This window comes from Ursus arctos, unplaced genomic scaffold (genome assembly GCF_023065955.2).
Source record: "Ursus arctos isolate Adak ecotype North America unplaced genomic scaffold, UrsArc2.0 scaffold_27, whole genome shotgun sequence".
In the NCBI taxonomy this organism is placed as follows: domain Eukaryota; kingdom Metazoa; phylum Chordata; class Mammalia; order Carnivora; family Ursidae; genus Ursus; species Ursus arctos.
Genome location: NW_026622952.1, coordinates 7,328,847 through 7,348,212, shown reverse-complemented (window position 1 = coordinate 7,348,212; position 19,366 = coordinate 7,328,847). Strand labels below are relative to the sequence as shown.

The following is a 19,366-nucleotide window of genomic DNA, read 5'->3' as shown; positions in this document are numbered from 1 at the left end:
GCCTACTTTTACCTGGTTCGATCCGTTATACAGAAAATGAATACAATAACCACTTTCTTCCCCTTTATGTTATTAAAGCGAATTTAAAAAGTTTGGGGCAAAGAACTAATATTTAAGTTCTTTTCCCTTGACTGGGGTTTTCATTATCACAGGCAGATGTAGTTCAGAATTTAAAGCGTGGCAATTACAAAGTCAATACTGAGACTGTTCGTCAATATTTACAGATATCAGCCTCGACTACAGCTAATTGTATCACTTATGTCAGATGGGGAATCCAGTGTTTTACTTTGGAAATCTTCCAGCTCTCGAATGGTACTTTACATACCAGAAACACCCACGTTCACCATTTTCTTTGACTATCACATTTATTGAAGGAAAAAGATACACTGAAAAGATAGAAACACATAAGACAAGGTCATATTAAAAGTATAATCCCAAAGAGAAGGGCAGTTGTAGGTCCAATAGCATCAGTTCTGATGATTCCTGTAATTGTTCTTTATATCCCATTATGAAGGGACAGAAAAAGTTCATTTGTCCTCCAGATAACGACATCTGTAATTTGTCTTTCCTGCCTTAGCCAGTTCGCAGTTGATGCACTTGGCAGGTCTTCAGTCATGCAGGGAGGGAAGGGAGCTCAGGAACACAGTTCAGGAGTGTGGTTTCAATACTAGCAACTGATGATGGCCACCTCATTTGTCCTTACCATTTTTAAAAATTGTTTATTTAGTGATTCAATAAATAATTTATGCCCACAGGATTCAAAACGGACAGCAATGTCTGGCTAGACTCAGATAAGACGCATGTATAAGGCAGTAAAGAAACCAGAACTGGACATGTTCCTATTAAGGCTGGATGGAATTGTCACCAGAGAAGTAAAGAGAACCAAAATAATTTAGTCAGTCATGCCCTGGGTTTTAAGATTTTGAGCTATGGAAAATGGAAATTTAACTCTGGGTTCCAGGGGTTCTAGGATATGTAAAGGCTTCTTTGTGAAAGATCCTTCAAGAATGGCATTTAAATTAAATGTAAAACACTGCAGATCTTGGGACACCAATCTGGTGGACTACTGGAAGATCTTTTCATCAGAATGTGTGGCACAGAGTCGTGAAAAAGAACCTCGAACCTTGACTCATGACAAATCCATGTAAACACACCTGCGTAAAGACACGGAGACAGAATGAAGAGCTTATGTCCTCACCTGTATCTCTTAAGAGTAGAAAGTTCAGACATTCTTGTCCTGGGCAGTTAAGAGGGGTTGATTCACCTCATCTCCACTGAGGTAGTTCTGATTTCTAAATAATAAAATGATAAGGGTCACCCGGCTTCTGTGCTGTGGGAAGTACAAGTCTGTCCTGAAATGGTTTATGGCATTCTGCGTCCGTCAGAGGAGGGTAATACTGCCTGTAGCAGACATAGGCAAATGTCAGGCCAATCAGGGATCCAACTAGTACATCTGCAAGAGAAGAGATAAGGTCTTTTCGTAATCGTATTGGACTCAAATCACGTTACACCACCACACGGTACTGGCATGCCGGTACTGCAGGTTGGACTCCAGACCACTGCAATAAAGCAGAGAGCTCAATGAAGCAAGTCAGGTGAATTTTTTGGTTTCCCAGTGCATATAAAAGTTATGCTAACACTGTCCTGTAGTCTATTAAAGTGTACAATAGTACTATGTCTAAATATATATATATATACACCTTAATTAAAAAATACTTTATTGCTCAAAAATGCTAACCATCATCTGAGCTTTCAGCAAGTCATAATCATCGATCAGAGATCACCATGACAAGTATAATGAAAAAGTTTAAAACACTGCAAGAGTTACCAAAAGATGATGGAGACATGAGGAGAGCAAATGCTGTTGGAAAATAGCACCGACGAACCTCAGTGTAGGGTTGCTAGAACCTTCCACTGGTAAGAGACACAGCTCTCTGTGAAATGCAGTACAATGGGAGATACCTGTATAGAGAACTTGGCCCTCCAGGTTACTCTACTTGTTTGGGTGCAAAAAACCTCAATTTCAGGTTTATGGTTTCTTTAGGCTTTCTCAGTTTTATATAGTTAACAGGATTATCATCAGGTTCTTTCCTAAACACCAAGTCAAAATACATCTTTGAGGGCACCGGGGTGGCTCAGGTCATGATCCCAGGCTCCTGGGCCCGCATGGGGCTCCTTGCTCAGTGGGGAGCCTGCTTCTCCCTCTCCCTTTGTGCCTCCCCCCCAACTCGGGCCCACTGTCTCTCTCTCAAATAAATAAAATTAAAAAAAAAAAACCATCTTTAATTAAATAAGTATAAGCGTTTTTCCAAGTATACACTAGATTGAATTTTTTTTTAATTCAACTAGCCAACGTATAGGACATCATCAGTTTCAGAGGTAGAGTTCGGTCATTCATCAGTTGCATATAACACCCAGTGCTCATCACATCACATGCCCTCTTTTATGCCCATCACCCAGTTACCCCATCCCCGTACCCACCTCCCACTAGATTGAATTTTTTAAAAATTCAAAATAACAAAGGTTCACTTAATGCTATTAACCCCTTTTCTACCACTTAAAGAGTTCTAGAGGAAGCAGTAAACTGTTCAGGAGTGGCCCTTCTTTGCGAAAAATTAGCTTATTCTTTAAAACAGGGTTCCTACGTACTTCTGGGCAATACTATCAGCTTTTTTTGAATTCGCGGTTTTCTGTGAAGTTACTCTGTGTATTGAACATTTTACTATATCATTCAACTTAAATTTCTTTGGTTTAACTACAAGTTTATGTTTTCTCGAATTTTCGTTTCTGAACAAAAATCTCATGACAATGACCTTGATTTATTTATTTTTTTTACAAACTTGATTTTTATTTTAAGACAGTAATAAGTTAACTGACCTTTGAGGTTTGTTGTAAAAAATTTCTTAGAGAAAAAAAATTCTTAGTTTATTCTGAACTTACGATGCTTTAAAATAATAGAAAAATTGGGACACTTCTCCTTGGTAATCTCTTTAAAAGGAAACTGCTTTCTCATGTTCCACACAGAGTATACATACTCTTGGTTCAGAAACCCAGACTGTCCCACACTCGTTTATTTCAAGGATACAGCGCTCGTCTCCTCTGTGCCAAACGCTGGGGGTAAGGTGGCTGGTGAGACACGCAGACTCCCACGCCAGGAGCACCTTGCTCACCTTGCCAGTGGTGCCTGTAGTCACAGGTGCGGGACAGCGCAATCACGGATGCGAGGAAGAGAGGCAACAGAAAGGCACAGAACCTCCAAGATTTCCCACGGCCCTGCGGTGTGAAGCAATGTAACTTCCCTGCCAGGTAGAAGGAAGCGAAGGCCAGACCAGCAAATGCAACTAGAAGAGGGAAAACCTCTAAGTATATGTCTTTTAAAGGAAGCTCCCTTGCTCATCTGCAAATAGGTGGCTGGGGGCATGAACATGTTCTTTCCTTCTCTGGTGCACTCGTGGTGTAGGTCATCGATGAGGAGGAATCAAAAGGAAAAATGAAGACTTTATTGTGTGTCCCCAAGTTGTTAATATTTACCCTCGGGCATAGTGTTTGGAATACTAGCTAGCAACAGGACTTTGGGCAGGTTACTTCTTGATGCCTTAGTTTCCTGATGTATAAACAGGAATCATAAAAATAATAGTATCCACCTCTTTGGGCTCTTATGGTATCAAATGAGATAAGAATAAAAAATGCTTTCCAAAGCACCTTCAGTAAAGGTTAGTTAATATTTTTCTAACTGGTATCAGATTGCAGGGTCTAGACAAATAATACAAGACTCATAAAATGAATCTCATGAAGGTAAACTACTTCCTCTGTCCTCGAATATCTCCCCTAATATTTGAGGCTCCGACTTGTGAAATCTTGGGGTTATTAAAGAAGGGGGATTCCCTAGTTTTTAGATATAAGAACGAGAGTAGTGAGATGGCCCCATCCTTATAAACTTCCTGGGCTAAATTCATTGACCCCAAAGAAGCATAGAGGCTGAGTCCATGTCGTATTCATACAGGAAGCATGTCCACTCGGGAAGCTCTTGCGGCCCTCATTCACCACGTCCTTCTCCCCCGTGCACGTCAAGTCGGAATGGGCTTGCCCATCCGGGAAGCAGCGGTAGAAGAAGTCTGGGCGTGGCCTGAAAAAACAAACATGGTCCCAACACAGATCACTTAACAGCTCCAGAAATTATTTTTTTGGTTGTATCAGATACTGTAATCCTGTTCACAGTTGGTCAAATAGTGTCCCAGAGGCAAAATAATGGAACTGGATTGGTACAGTCACCATTAAAAGAAAAGCATTATTTCCAGGGTCCACATTTAAACCGGGGGAAAGTAACCAGCACACGATTACTTTTGAGGGCAAAGAGCAAGTCACACTGCAGCTTCAGGGGGCGTTCTAGAGGATACGACCCCGCTGTGCTTCTCGGTGGGAAATGCTGTTCAGGGCAGCAAAGAGCCGGTGTGCCCCGCAGGACAGCCACAGGGGAGGCAGGCCATGCCGAGTGCGAAGAGCCAGGTTAGACTGAGAGCATAGGCGAGGGGGAGGCAGCGCCGTCGACCACCTCCTGCGGCCGGAGGGCAGGGGCAGGCACCGGGCGCGGACTCCGGCCACTTACCTGCCCACTATCAGTTTTACTGTGTTGGTAACGACACCGTTCAGAGCCAGGGCGAGGCTGGCAGCTGGAAAGCAAAGCAGCTCACTGTTAGTGGTTTGGGCCTCGGACGGCTTGCACGGTCACGGTCTCATTACGACAGCAGCCACGGTCTTTCTGAGACCGACCGGTCAGGCTCCAGCCCACGCCCGGCTTAACAATCATTCCGGCCCCGAGCTCGGCGGAGTACCGAGAGCCTGGGCTACAAAATCTCCCGCGCATCGTGCAGCTCGGAGGCTAACGCTGTTCTGAGTGCCGGTTTCCCCACGGGTGACAAGACGGGTCCTAGGGAGACAGGACGACTTCGGGGATGCAAACCTCGTGGCCTCCCCACGCAGAGGTCACGCCTCCGGTGGCTGAGATGCCGGCACCGGGGAGCGGGGGACCGCCCAGCCAGAGAGGGCTCGTTCTTACCCAGGCAGGCTTGCTTGCTGTCTGTCGCACCTGCCTTCTTGAGGTATCTGGCCAGGAGGATGAGAGACAGTGGGGAGACAAATGCAATGACCTGAACCGGAAGATGGCAGAGGTTAAAAAAAAACCAGGGGCGCCTGGGTGGCACAGCGGTTAAGCGTCTGCCTTAGGCTCAGGGCGTGATCCCGGGGTTGTGGGATCGAGCCCCACATCAGGCTCCTCCGCTGTGAGCCTGCTTCTTCCTCTCCCACTCCCCCTGCTTGTGTTCCCTCTCTCGCTGGCTGTCTCTATCTCTGTCGAATAAATAAATAAAAATCTTAAAAAAAAAAAAGCAAACCAACCCCCCAGTAAAACCACACGGCTAGCGCCTACAGGGAAGAGGGATGGGGGGGACAGCGCAAGTCACACGTCAGACCCCACGATAAGCAGCGGCAGTGTCGCGGGGCGATGGAGCACGTGGCAGCTCCACCAGCCACCGCCACCACCACCGGCCCTTATTCCGTGACCGGTTCCCTCGGGCCCTGCTGTGGAGCAGAGCTCACGGAACATGTCTCCGGAGCCGAAACTGGCATCTCGCGCTCTAAATTTGGATCTTAATCATGAGGAAACAAAATGCTGAGCACCTCCTGAAAGGGGCAAGAAGTTCCCCATCAAGATCGCCCGGAGCCGGGAGGGCCGCCGGCGCCCTAGCAGCATGCTCGGTACTAAGTATGAGGGTCCCAAGCAAGGCTCGTTCTCCACGCACAAACATGGGCTTGGTAGGGAAATACTCGGCTTCCACATACGGATTCCGGTAAAGCCACATCTCCTCGGGTTGGATCAGCCTCTGGAAGGGAGGGAGGAGCTCCGTCGCCCTAGAGGGGAGACAAAAATGTGCAGAGCACGTTGCTTTGCTTCCTGGGCCGGGCGGGCGTTGCTCCGGGAGCCCCAGGCCGAGGCGGGGACTGCCCGCCGCCCGCCCCCTTCGGGTGCAAGGCCCGTCCGCGCGCGGGTCCGGCCCGTCTGTGCGCGAGGGCGCCGGCCGTGGGGTCCGAGGCGCAGGATGCTCACAGGAAGGCCGCGAACAGTACGAGCCGCAAGCCCAGCTCGGCGCCGAGGGCCCCCGCCGCCTTCTCCATCCCGCCGTGCGCCGCGGGCGGACGCTGCGCTGACGTGGCGGCGGCGGCGGGACGCGGGGCCGCCCCCGGGAGGGCTGTCCCGGGGGGCCGGGCCTCGGCAGCCCGGGACGCGGGCTGGCGGGCGCCGGGGGAGCTGCTCCCGTTCCCGGGCGGGCGGGTCGGCGATCCGGGCCGCGGGAAAGCGGGAGGGGCGGCTCCGCGCTGCTCTCGGAGCCCCAGGCTGCAAGGGGAAGGGAGCGCACGTAGTGCCCCCAGGAGCCGCTGGCCACGCAGCGGGCCACCGTCGGGTCTGGTAAACCGCCCGGATGGAAGTGAGGCACACCTCCCCTTCCCGCCCTTCGCTCCGGTCTCCTACCACGCCAAGCAAGAAGCGACATTCTCCAAGGACCTTCCCTCTGTGAAAACGCGACCAAACCCCACGTTTCCGGCTCCAAGCGGCACGGCAGCATTTTGAAGGACCTCGCTGTGCCGCAGGCCTCCGCGGCCGGGGGTGCACGTCTTGGGTCACCCAGCCCGGCAGCCGGTGCCCTCCCTCCCATTATGACCTCTTGTCCAGTAGTTGGGGCAAGAAACTACAGGCAATGAACAAGTCCACGATTTAATTTGGAACATTCAGGACAATTTATTGAAGTCAATCTCAAGCAAAATCTGAAGTCAATGGAATGTCATTAAGAACCTTTCCAAATTAATCCTCACAGAAGCAAAAAACACATTTGAATTCCAAAGTATTTGTAAAATAAAAAAAGGCAACATCTCAGTAAATATAATGTACAAAAATTTATGTTCCTACCAGCACACACAGTAGTAAGAAGCTTAAAATTACAGGCAATCCTAAATACACCGTAACTAGTCAACAATAAGCTATCTATATACAGGTTAACCAAGCTTTACACGTTTCACACTATGCAGTAAAACATAGGCCAATCAACAAAATCCCCAAAATATCATATATCTTGAAGTCTGTGACAACATCAAGTCGTTATACAGTAATGCCCTAGTGGAACACCCCCCAGGGAAAATGAACACTAATCCCTTAGTGTCAAGAGCTTCTAGCCAAGTCACAGAAACCCAAAAGAGATTGACTTTAGTGAATATTGATGCTTTGTTATTAAAGACTCAAGTCTCAAGTGATTTAGGCAAAATAACATTTCACAGGATCTACAAAGTTTATTACAGATAAACAAAGTACAGAAAAAACCAATCTACAAAGGTCATTATCATAAAGATCACAAGAAAAAGAAAACAGAATCTGTAGGTATGTGTTTGTTGTGCAATATCACAAGTGGTTACAAATGAATTTCTTGTATCAATTCCAATTATGCACACACCCTTGTATAGAAAAAGGATCTTATTAGCCAGTTGTAATCATCATTTAGCATCTTGGTCATCGGAAGCAATGTGATTTTCTTTTTTTTTTTTTTTAACAGAGGGTATGTGATAGCACAAATGAGATAAAGAGCAATATTAATGACAACAGAGTAAAAAAGTAAATTGTATCCAGTCCAGTCCTAACCTGACAAGAATACCTCATACATAACTCCCCTGGGCGATCTGGTGGACACCGCGCCTCGAGCACCCGTCGGAGGGCTGTGTGGCAGCGGGGAGGGGAAGGACCGGCACCTGAGGGGGCTTGCTCGCCATTCGCAGATGCGAAGGTCACATAAGAAAACTAAGGACTGAATAAATGACTTTGGCAACTGTTCATCTTTTCCCTTTTTCTTACGCGGAACTGATTTTCACAGGCTACTGAAGGGCAGGCTGCTCTCCTCCTCCCCCCACTTCACACATCTGTGCCACAAGCACCTGAACTTGTCACTTAAGCAATGGACTGACGGAGAAAAGAACGGAAATGGTCTTTGAAACACACAGATTACACCCTGTGTTTCAGGAGTGTAAAGTAAGTGCAAATTTTTGTTTTTCCCTACACAGGCATATATATATTAAAAGGAAAGAAGAGGTGCATGGGGATAGGCTTGACAAAATGACAAAATAAAGAACACACGTGGGAAATACTCATAAAAATGCTGCTGGTATTTCATGCAAGAGTCTCTTCCTCGACTGTGTACACGAAATCTGAGCTATCTGCCGCGGACACGCGCTCCCATTTGCAGAACTTCGCCTTTAATCCAAGTCGAAGAGGACAAGAGACTAGGCTATTTGTTTTCAAAACAGTATACAAAACAAGGCTTTCTATTTCATAAATTTAAAAATAACTGTAAAATAAGGGGAATCTGAAGAGTTTCAAGTACGTAAAAAACCTGAATTCAATGAGGCAGAGGTCTCAATGTTAAAGTGACTACTTCGTACCTGTGGTAAACATTATCATTCCCCCTCCCTCACCCTGTTCGAACCCCCTTTTCTCCCTGTACCCCGCCCCCGGGAAAAGTCGGTAGATTTCGGTATATACACATTTCCAACTTTTCAATATTCGTGAATACGTGTCAAAGCCGTCTAATTAGATCTGTTCCCCAGCTCAGCTGGACACGGAGGCGAGTTCTACCCTTGGTTTACAGACAACCGGGGACCAACTATAAGTGGCCCAGGCCAACGGAAATCGTTCCGAGCGATCACTGGGCGTCTGCAGCCACTGGGACAACTCAGGAAGTCGAACGTGCGCCGCCCGGCCCTACCGCAACTTCCCCGCGTCACCGGCCCGCGCCCGGAAGTGCAGCCCGCGTGAGCGGCCCGCGCCGGAAGGGCTCCGTGGCCACCTGCTTCCTCTTCCTGTTGGGACGCGGCATGTGGCAGCCCCCTGACTTCAAGGTGAATGCTAAAGGAAGAGCCTTGTACTTAACAATGACACGAAGGGCCAGCCACGGATCCTGGGGGTCCGGAGACGACCCTCCGTCGGGCTGCTCTCTGCCGTCCGGACTGCAGCTCTGGCTCGGACCCCGCCTGGGACATAAACCGTGCAACGAGGCCGAAAGGAACTACTTCAAGAGCCAGGAAAGACACGTGTCCACCAGCCTGCCCTCTCTGAGAGTCCTTTACATGATTATCTCAGAATTTCAAAACATTATTTACAAGCACGCTTCCAAGTCTTATGTGGAAATGGCAGAAGGGAGCTGGGAGCCGCCACCCCCCTACTATTATTATTATTATAGTTTTTACATTTGTTCCTGACTTGGACACACAGATAGCTCCGAGTTTCAGGGATTCTAAAAGTCGGCCTATTCTATAGCTTAGGCCAGATCATTTTTGAGAATTAAGGTAGAGTAGGAACTTGCTAAAATAAAAATGAAAATAAAACCCACCTCCCTCCTGACTCTAGCCCTGATTAGGTATTAAGGAAGTGACTCACTTCCTCCAGCTGCACTGGCCTTCCAGGAATGAAGGGCGGCCACCCCGCCCGCAGCCAGCGCCCCCAGCGCCCCGCAGCCGGCCCCCTCCAGCCCTGCCTGCACCGCGCATGCCTGGAAAGCCGCCCAGGATTTCCTCTCTAGTTGTTACCCATCTGATTTTGGAAGCTTTATGCTGATTATCAAAAATTTTACATTCACTTCTTCTTTCAAAGAATTAACATGAGGGTAAAAAAAAAAACAAACAACCCACCATTATCCCATGATGCTTTAAGTTATTTCATTTTTGGACAATAAAACCCAACCATTTATGCTCTGACCACATACAGATTTAAAAGTTAACAAATACCATCTACAGACTATGAGAGAGCAACACGTCCTTTGGACCATTTCATTGGCGAGGCGCAGGCAAATGAGCACGCGGAAAGCACAGCTTTCTCTCCCCCTACTGCTTGCACAGCCTGCCGCCTGAAGACACATGAAACAGGTCGGTGGTGACACCACGCAGGTGTGAGGAGAGCTCCTCGGCGCTGGCAGGACTAAAACCACTTTCTGGACCATTAAAGAGCACTCCTGGACGAAGACTCCAGAGCTACCGTTAGCTAGTTTTGTTTTCTACCCTGATTTCTGAAATGGCAGAACGATCTTATTAGGTACCCCACCCCCCGCCCCCCAAAAAAGATTAAAAAATCTCAGCAGAGTTGTTATAACACAAACAAAACGTGACATAATGAAGCTGCATAAAAATACTGAACCCGCAGGTACTTGTAAGTGTACAGAATGCACCCTGGCTTACCATAGAAAAGTCATCAGGTATTAAAGAGCGCTAAGTCCAAAAGGAAGCAAGGAGAGATTTCATGTGGGATACGGTTTCAACAAGGGTTACATTTTGAATGTTAAAGGAAATCCTTCATGTTAGTAAGTTTAAAAAAAGCAAACATTTATCTCATATATATATATATATACACACACACATACACATATATATATATAAAATAAAGTTTTTAGTATGATAAAACCTAGATTTTCTTAAATTATTTTTTAAAAGGATATCAAACTATATAATTGCTCAAGAGCAAAGTTTAGTGTTTTGGTGCGCTGTGCTGCGTGTTACCGGTTGCGATTCGATCTGGTAACACGCATAGCATTTTCCATTTTGCTCTTTCTCCTGGGACCATATCTAATCAAGAGAATTCCTGGAGGCCCAATAAGTTACCTCAGAATTAATTGCTGGAATCAGGCAAATGGCAGTTTAGGAGCTTAAGTAAAGGAATTGTAGTGTGATTTTTTTGTTTTGTTTTACGTTATTTTTTTACAAGAGAAAATCCAGTATGATTGCACATTTACATTAAGAAAAAGAGAGAGAGAGACAGAGAGGCACAAAACAGCTTTTTTTCTTCTTTTTCCTAGAGAAGAACTCTAAATTGGTAAGAAAACAGGGACACATATAACACAACGGAAGGAATGTGGCCGAGCATCTGCCCTCCCTACCATCATAAGGTTCCTAGGTACTTCTTGAGGGAAAATAAATGCCACCAGGTACCAGCAATTGTAAGCAGTCAAAATTCACAGAGAAAGCTAACGTTCATTCAAGCTACCCCTAGACTTCTACTTAGTACAGTGTGACAACAATGTCTGACATTACTAATTACTTCATACAAGGAATACTGGAATATACATATTCCGAAGCATTAAATGCAAGGGAATTTTGTGGGCAGACATCTTGGTACACTTGGCATCTATGAGATCCAAGCGTCACAACCAACCATTTTTGCTAACACTGCTTTCTTGGGAGCTTCCCTAAGTGCTTCCTAAGATGAAGTGTGTTTGTGTGGCTCTTATATACCCTGTAGAAGCGCTTCCCCTTCCTCGGTGGGGGCGATTTTAGTTAGTAGATAATACTAAACAGAAATTGTTTACATAGAACCTGGGGATGCCCCTACCCCTTCCACCCTCCAAATGAGGAACTAAACCAAAAAGACCTACTCAGATACAACTGTGATTCGCTTGTGTCGTTTTCACCAGGAAACACGGCTGGGCGGGCAGCCAGCGGACAGGGAATGTTTGGTTAGGAGAGGGAAGCAGAGACAGGAAACGAAAAGCCCATAATGCCCCGCTGGTCAGACTAGGGCTTCCATTACACAGCGCAGAGGATGGTGCCTGCATGATCCAGCTCTGGGTCTGGGCCTTTCGTCTCCCTTTAGCTGCTTCTGTCCGTGTGTCACAGCAACAGGGACGACCATTCTAACTCTGCACTCACATCCACATAAACACGTGTCATCAAAAACGTCCACTGTCAATGGAAAACATTTCAAACTCAGTGACTGTAGCCATTTCTGTTTTTCTCCAAAACCAAAAAACACACTACATACCTTTCTAGGTAAAGGTATCACACATCATAAAGCCCACCTAGGTCAAGACCACAGAGGACACATCCACTGAGGCATTCTGTTTTCAAGAGGCCAGATGCAGTACTCCCACAGCGCCCTTCTCCAAGACTATGAAAGACATTTGGAAGGGAAAAAGAAGCGAGCCTACCTACTGCTCAGCAAAGAGGTATATAAAGACCATCAGAGCCTTTTCTAGAGGGCCCGCTCCAACTGCTACTTCAAACACACACGCACGTACACTGAAGAGACTATCTGAACTACGCTTCTCCGAAGATTTCAAAAATGAAAATAAATAAAGGAATGACGGCTACTTTTGCTTTTTACACCCAAGGAACACATCCTAGACTTTAAAGTTATCTCATTAGCAAAACTTCTTTTTCTCTTTGTTCTTATTTTAAAAGCGAAGACATCTCTTTTTCCAGCTGCAAAGGCATGGGACCATACTAAAAGGCAAGAGAAGACCAAGGGAATTTGGCCCGCCACAAAAGAATCCCTAACCCGACAAAACAGAAAAACAGACAGGGCCCAGCGCTTCTGCCCGCGCGCACTGGCCCCCCGGCCGCGCGTCAACAACAGCGCCGGGGCCCAGGCTGCGCAGGGGGCAGCAGCCTTCTCCCACCGACGTGCCGTCAACTCACTCGTTTCTTTTCCTTTCTTTCATCTCCATAGAAAGAAAAAAGAAAGAAAGAAAGAAGTCACCACCCATTTATTCTCTCAGTTCTTCTCCATGATCTTGTGATTCCAATTTGCATTTGATCTTGCTCCAGTATTCTGCCGACACCGGCGATTCGGGGTCGTGCTCCGAGCAGCAGAGCCGGCCTTCCAGAGCAGAGGGAACCAGGGCGCCCACCTCGTGATCTTTACAGAAGGAGTGTGGGCAGAACTCGCAGAAGGAGACGGCAGCACTGCTGCACTCCTCGCACTGGTGCCACGGGCATTCCCACTTTCCTGCGGAGGGGCGGGGACAGGGAAAAGAGCCCCGTTAGTGCCCGTCTTGCTTACCCACGCAAAACCCAAGTTCCCACCATCTGCTCTGACTGGACACCGAATTCAATGGACTCCAACTCCAAATTTCGGCCAAACTTCCGTCGGAATGTACCACCGACTATGGCTGCGCGCCGCCGCCCAAACTCAACGCCAGAGGAGCCAACTGCCCGCCCCCGGTAATCAGGGCCGAGAAACCAATCCTCGCTGGCCCGCGCCTACCCCACATTCGCAGAGTTCTCACTAGCGTACTTTCTGTTCAACGTTATCCATTCCATGGCTCCGCTAAGGAGAGGGAGGTGCATTCTAGGTGGCCTATCGCTGGCAAGACGTGAGTCAGAGAAAGGGTCCCGAGAGGCTCGCTTACCATATGGCGGCTGAGTCAGGTTAAGGCATAAGAGGTGGTATGCTTTGGGACAGTCTTTTTTGTCACACATGACCAGCTCCCCACCATCTCCACATTGAAAACAGTAGTCTTCATGCATCTGCTTTGGTTCTGCTTTGATTTTTCGCCTCTTCTGCTTTAACTTAGCATTTTTGGCCTTTTCTTCGGCTGTTGACGCACATGTCGACTGGCAGGGAGAAGGATGAACACAGCGAGTGAGGCTCCACGTGGAAAGGGAGCTCCCACAACCTCAGGCTCATTGAAGTTCTCTTAAACTCTGTTGTTCGATTACCTAAAACCAGCAGGACTTACCCCATAACAGTACCATAATAAACATAAGGCTTCGCTTTCACCGACTTTTGAATATGGTGCTTTGTTTTTTAAATTGCAAGGACCCTGACATAGAATTCACATACCAAAAAACGCACCATTTTAAAGTGGTTCATTCAGTGGTTTTTGGTATAGTGTGAATTTTAAAAAAGGTTTTGAAAAGGATGTTGGTAACTTCAGATTCAATCAGAAATACAAACACCTCTTGAGAACCTGACAGATCTTACTAAGATTTGCTTCACTGGACAGTCAGAGACTACACTCCAGTTAACGCGATGGCTCTGATCTAAACTCGGGACCCATTCGCCAGCCCTTTCCTGAGATAGTCACAGACTTCAACAGCCTCACTCTCAACTCCCTGCGCAACTGACCTTCGGCCGCACTCCCAGAAAGCCGCTGCAGTTTTCTGCCCCGCAGTGGCACTCCGTTCTGCCGTTGCCCAGACAATCCAGGTTGTAATTAAATGTTAACTCCATCCCTAAAACGAGAGAAATCATTACTCATGCTCAAGTCATGGGGAAGAGACATGCTGTCACACACACACACTCGCATGATGAAAGGAGAGACATAATTCTGACCGGAAGGCTTTTCCCTCACCCGTGCTCCACACTGAAGTGATTGGGGGGGAGGGGAGCAGGAAACAAAAGAGGAAAACATCCCCATCCACCAAGGACTGCAGCGAAGACAGCCTATGAAAGTTGTCATATCCTTCTCATTGAAGTGGTCAAAAACTATGTAACAGAGACTAAGAATCTGAAATCTGTGCTCAAGAGAAGCGGGCTCTGGTTTAGCTCGCTTTTCTAAAGCTGATTTACACGAATTTCTGAATGAACACTATGACCACGAGATAGCAGCGACACCACACTATCTCTGGTGATTAATGCTTTAGAGGACGCTCGGAAAAGAGTTCACAATGCAGATTCACTATTCACACCGAAGACCCAGGGATTCGGACCGGGAGGTCCACGCTTGCTGCTGGCTGGTCCTGAACCGCCCACAACGAGTCCCGGAAATGCAGTTTATCTATCTCCTTTAGCTACAGCTCTTCCCTTCTCACCCATTTCCCTCAAACCCGGCAGAGAAGAAACTAAGTGTTGCTGGTAAGATGCTGAATGGCTGAGGAATATGGAAGCAATGACGGCCTTCGGAGGCTTTTCGTGTCTAATTTGAAACAGACTGATCTTTCAACTACAAAACAAACAAACAACCCCCCCCCCACACACACAAACCAAGAAACCGGCTGCTGTTAACACAGTATGTTAATACTTTAAAGAAGAAAACAAAAGCTTAAACATCTGGTTATATTGTGCAGACAGCAATGATTGGGAGAAGTCATTCGGGAGGGTCGTGGACACACAGGATTCTCTAACAGCCTCTAGGACAGAAAGGCTCTGCTAAACTCCCTTTTGCAGGACATGGATTTTCACTTCTTAGTGGCAGATAACAATTCCAAATATAATCCTATCTTACTTGAATAAATACTTGAGTATCAAACCTTGAAGGATGTCCTGCCCAGAGAGGGGGGCATGGGCAGCAAGTAGCTTTTTTACCTGCAGGAATATCACAAAGAGCAAAAAGTCCAACTCGAACATCTCCATTCACTGTCCACTTTTGTGTTTCACAGTTTGGATTACAACTGTGGTTCATAAAGCGAGAATAATTTCCCTTGGGGCCGGCATCAATTATACGGTCCTTCAGAAAGAAAAGAAATAAAAGGTACCTTTGACATAAAACCAAGCACAAGCCGATCTCAGAAACATCCAACTGGGTCGAGAGCAGCAGCGTTTTGCCACCAGGGGAAGTCTGGCGGCTGACAACTTCCACAACGCACGCTCTCTGGGCCGGGGACCAAGTTCTCTACTTTATTTGATGAGCTTCAAGTCAAAGCAACTAAGATAAAGTGGAATTTAGTTTCTATTTTTTTTTTAACTTTGTTTCTAGACACAGACCATAGAAAAATGCTACTTAGACGATGAACTGGCCACAGGGGTGCCAGAGCGCACAGCTCAGCCAGCCGCCTGGGGTGGGAAGCACAGGGCTTGCGGTCAGCCCTCCTTTCCTGCTCTGAACAAGCAGCGGACACCAGTACAGGGGGACATGGACAAGAACGTGGGCCGTATAAAGGGATGGAGGCAACATGAAGACTTTCCTCTGAATGAAGGTTTGGACGTTTGATCGACAGAAGGGCTATCGCGTGGGACATACTCTCTTCTCTATTACTTACACTGACGTTCAGAACACAGTAAAAGGCTCAACATTCTAGCCCCTGAATTCAAACTCTGATCATCTGGATAAGCTCGGGAGGACAGAGCCTCCCGAGTGTCGTGTCATCAAGATGGCTGGAGGGCCCCTGACAGTGAGGAGCGGATTTAAAGGGCCACTCAGCCATCAGAAATAAATGGCATTTTATGTTTATGAAATTTATGTTCACGAAAGTTGTAAAACTGTCAAACAATGACATACCAGTTAAAATAAACTTCTTGTAATTTCTAGTTCTTACTTTTAATGATATTTTAACTCTCAGTTTCAGGGGGAGCCTGGAACATGGGAAACATGGGTACTAGTCTTGGCCCTTCACTCGACTGTGACAAGATATCTAACAGATGGCCTGTCAGGGCTGGACCTCGGTTTCTTGTGCTCTGCAAATCAGAGGACTGCTGAAGAAACGACACAAGATAACGGATGTCCAGAACGTGTGGCAAATGGGATTTACGAGCACATGGATTAATCTAGCAGCTTTACTGTCATTTTGCTTATGACGGCATCCATTTGTCCTAACTCAGACACGAAGGTTCAGTACACAGAACAATTCAGTTCTGGGTTAGAATTTTTGCTAAGTCAGAACTTAAATGAGGCTTTAGAACTTAGCATGACAGAGCTGACTGTCTCTGTCAGTGATAGAGAAACTGAGGGCCAGGTCCTTCAGTGACTAAGAAGAGCTGGGATGAAAAGCACCGTATGTCCACCCTGGTCCTAGTCATCTGTCCCGTCACATGCCACGTGCAAGGCTTCAATAATCAGCCTTTGTGTAGCCTGCAATAATTAGCAAGTTATGGTAGCTAGCATACTGGCTACTGCAAAGCATTCTCACTCTCCTGAAAAAAAAAAAATCAAATTAGAGGAAATGGAGTTCAACCTAAGACCATGAAACAAAGACCAAAAATCCTTTTTTCTTACAAAAAAAAAAAAGCAGTTTTACCTTGGTAACAGTTAACATATAAAAATTAGTTACACTGTTCTCGTGTGCTCGCTTGATTCGCAATTTGCATTCTTCTTCGTCAATTAATTCGCCAACATACTCATTTACAAATTCGCCCTGTGGAGAAGCATGCGATATGGAAATGTAAGACCAATGTACCCTCTTCGAGAGCATTCTTTAACACCACATGTGTAATCCAAGAGCATTAACCAGAAAGAACCCTGGAAATGTAATGATAGAAACAAAGAGTAGTTTTCATTCCCTGGCATGCAGGTGGCCTATTTTTCTTTTTTCTTTTTTTAAAGATTTTATTTATTTATTTGACAGAGATAGAGACAGCCAGCGAGAGAGGGAACACAAGCAGGGGGAGTGGGAGAGGAAGAAGCAGGCTCCTAGCGGAGGAGCCTGACGTGGGGCTCGATCCCAGAACGCCAGGATCACGCCCTGAGCCGAAGGCAGACGCTTAACGACTGTGCCACTCAGGCACCCCTAATCTTTTTTTTTTTTAAAGATTTTATTTATTTAACAGAGACAGCCAGCGAGAGAGGGAACACAAGCAGGGGGAGTGGGAGAGGAAGAAGCAGGCTCCCAGCGGAGGAGCCTGATGTGGGGCTCGATCCCAGAATGCCGGGATCACGCCCTGAGCCGAAGGCAGACGCTTAACCGCTGTGCCACCCAGGCGCCCCATGGTGGCCTATTTTTCTTGCAGCAGTGTCTCAAAAGGTGATAACCCGTCTTTTCTGTCTGATATGATAATATGTCCAAATGACATAATTACGGGAGCTGGAGATAAGGCTAACTCAAGTCTTTCAGGCTGTATTACAACAGACTTTTACTAAGTGTGCAGAGTTGGGGTTAATGCCTGTTAAAGATCTGAATCTGAAACAAATGAATTCTTTTTTTGAAACAACTTTTTATTTCGGAGTAATTCTAGATATTCCCAGGGAGCTGCAAAAATAGCACAGAGAGGATCCGTGTACCCAACACCTAGTATTCCCCGATGGCAACATCTCACAGAGCTCCAGGACTCTATTAAAACTAGAGAGCTGACATTTGTACAATCTACACATCGTATCAGATCGCACCAACCTGACATACCCTTCGTGTGTGTGTGTGTGTGTGTGTGTGTGTGTGTGTGTGTGTGTTAGTTCTATGGAATTTGGTCAGGGATAGGATCGCGTAACCACCACCACAACTGAGATACAGAACCGTTCCATCACCACACAGACCCCTTGTACAGTCCTTTATAATCACACCATCCTCCTTCCCTCCTCCACCCCATCCCATCCCTAATCTGTCCTCCATCGCCATCGTTTTGTCATCTGGAGGATGTTCTATAAATGAAATCATACAGTATGCAATCTTTTGAGGTTGGGAAAAAAACAAACCAACCGCGGTTTTAATTCTCTTGAGATCTGTCCCATTTGTTGTGTGTGTCAATAGTTCAGTCTGTTTTCCCCTGCTGAGTCCTCTTTCACACTATGGATGTACTGCGGTTTGTTTAACGGTTCCCTCTCCTGAGGAATGTTTGAATTATTTTCATGTTTTAGCTATTACAAATAAAGCTGTTGTGAACATTCCGGTAAAAGATTTTGTGCAGACACAGGTTTTCATTTCTCTGGGATAAATGGCCAGGAGTGCAACTGGTTGGGTCAAATGGTGAGTTTGTGTTTAATTTTTTAAGAAACTATTTTCCAGAGCGTACGCGCCACTTCACATCCCCACCACGCTTTCCCACTGTATGAGAGACCCAGTTTCTCCAGCATCTGGTACTGCCGACTAGTCTTTATTTTGCTGTTCTCAAAGGCGTGCAGTGATTAGCTTCTTTTATTATTTTTTAAAGATGTTACTTATTTGTGAGAGAGAGAACACAAGCAGGGGGAGGCCCAGGGGGTGAAGGAGAAGCAAACTCCCCGCTGAGCAGGGAGCCCAATGCGGGGCTCAATCCCAGGACCCCAGGATCAGGACCTGAGCCAAACCAAGAGTCAGACACTTCACTGATCGTGCCACCAGGTGCCCCATTTTAAAAGCTTCTTTTAAAATAAGGTAAATACTATACATTCAACACCTTGTATTTATAAAGGCATAGTCATTAACCCTTTCACCTCAAAAGCACAGCTGGTTCAATCCAGGGCAAGAGCACTACCTACAGAACTTTCCAGTCTCATGGAAAAAGAAATGTCACAGAAACAAATAAAAATGTATTTGCTTATTGTTTCACCAGATTTGTTCTTCCTCCCATTCCCGATCTCCTCCCCCCACAAATTTTCACTAGCCATTCTTAGAATCATAGAACTCATAGTAAATAAAGTACCATATTTCCTGATTTTGGCAAATCATTAAGAACATAAACCAATGTTCTTACAAATATTTAATCTTTCTCTATTGATAAAAACTAAAGATTGTCACTTCTGTAATAAGAGAAAATAGTTAACGGGCCAAATTGGAAGGAACCAACCTAATGTCCCACGCATATCCCTTCCCTTGGCGGTCTGCTGTTAGTGGGGTCAGTGAGGCTCTGAGTCAGCCTCAAGGAGCTACATACTTGTTTCCACTGCGGAGTGGTTGCCCCAAAAGTTGACCTCTGGCTTTTTCTAACTCCCATTTT

General features: G+C 46.3%; 2 protein-coding genes across 7 annotated transcripts in view; both read right to left on the bottom strand.

The window, feature by feature from the left end:
• Positions 1–346: 346 nt before the first annotated feature.
• Positions 347–6,211, bottom strand: PLPP5 (phospholipid phosphatase 5). Of its 4 annotated transcripts, none has more exons than XM_057303487.1 (8): positions 6,104–6,211; positions 5,799–5,907; positions 5,057–5,147; positions 4,607–4,670; positions 4,002–4,126; positions 3,171–3,341; positions 1,265–1,453; positions 347–1,154 (listed from the first exon to the last, which is right to left on the bottom strand). In XM_057303487.1, exons 1-7 carry the CDS (start codon positions 6,169–6,171, stop codon positions 1,293–1,295), a joined length of 789 nt encoding a protein of 262 aa, XP_057159470.1. In that variant the 5' UTR covers positions 6,172–6,211; the 3' UTR covers positions 347–1,154; positions 1,265–1,292. The 4 variants fall into 4 exon arrangements, with proteins under 4 accessions (XP_057159470.1, XP_057159471.1, XP_044243434.2 ...); XM_057303488.1 differs by having other exon boundaries at positions 5,057–5,103; positions 5,839–5,907; XM_044387499.3 differs by having other exon boundaries at positions 347–1,453.
• A 562-nt stretch (positions 6,212–6,773) lies between these two features.
• The window catches only part of NSD3 (nuclear receptor binding SET domain protein 3), a 116,866-nt gene continuing 104,273 nt past the window's right edge, over positions 6,774–19,366 (bottom strand). For 2 of the 3 annotated variants that reach the window (XM_026508329.4, XM_026508332.4), the window contains 5 exons: positions 16,759–16,875; positions 15,110–15,251; positions 13,931–14,037; positions 13,212–13,416; positions 6,774–12,808 (listed from right to left, as the gene is read on the bottom strand). In XM_026508329.4, coding sequence (XP_026364114.1) covers positions 12,567–12,808; positions 13,212–13,416; positions 13,931–14,037; positions 15,110–15,251; positions 16,759–16,875 — 813 coding nt within the window. In that variant the 3' untranslated portion in view covers positions 6,774–12,566. The remainder of the gene's footprint in view (positions 12,809–13,211; positions 13,417–13,930; positions 14,038–15,109; positions 15,252–16,758; positions 16,876–19,366) is intronic. The other variant, XM_026508331.4, reaches the window with a different exon arrangement.

Excerpts from the sequence above, each read along its gene's own strand:
- PLPP5 (XM_044387499.3), bottom strand. The coding sequence starts at position 6,171 with ATGGAGAAGGCGGCGGGGGCCCTCGGCGCCGAGCTGGGCTTGCGGCTC. Across the intron at positions 4,671-5,056 it reads CAGCAAGCAAGCCTGCCTGG|CTGCCAGCCTCGCCCTGGCT; the intron begins GTAAGAACGAGC and ends TTTGCTTTCCAG. Across the intron at positions 4,127-4,606 it reads GTAAAACTGATAGTGGGCAG|GCCACGCCCAGACTTCTTCT; the intron begins GTAAGTGGCCGG and ends TTGTTTTTTCAG.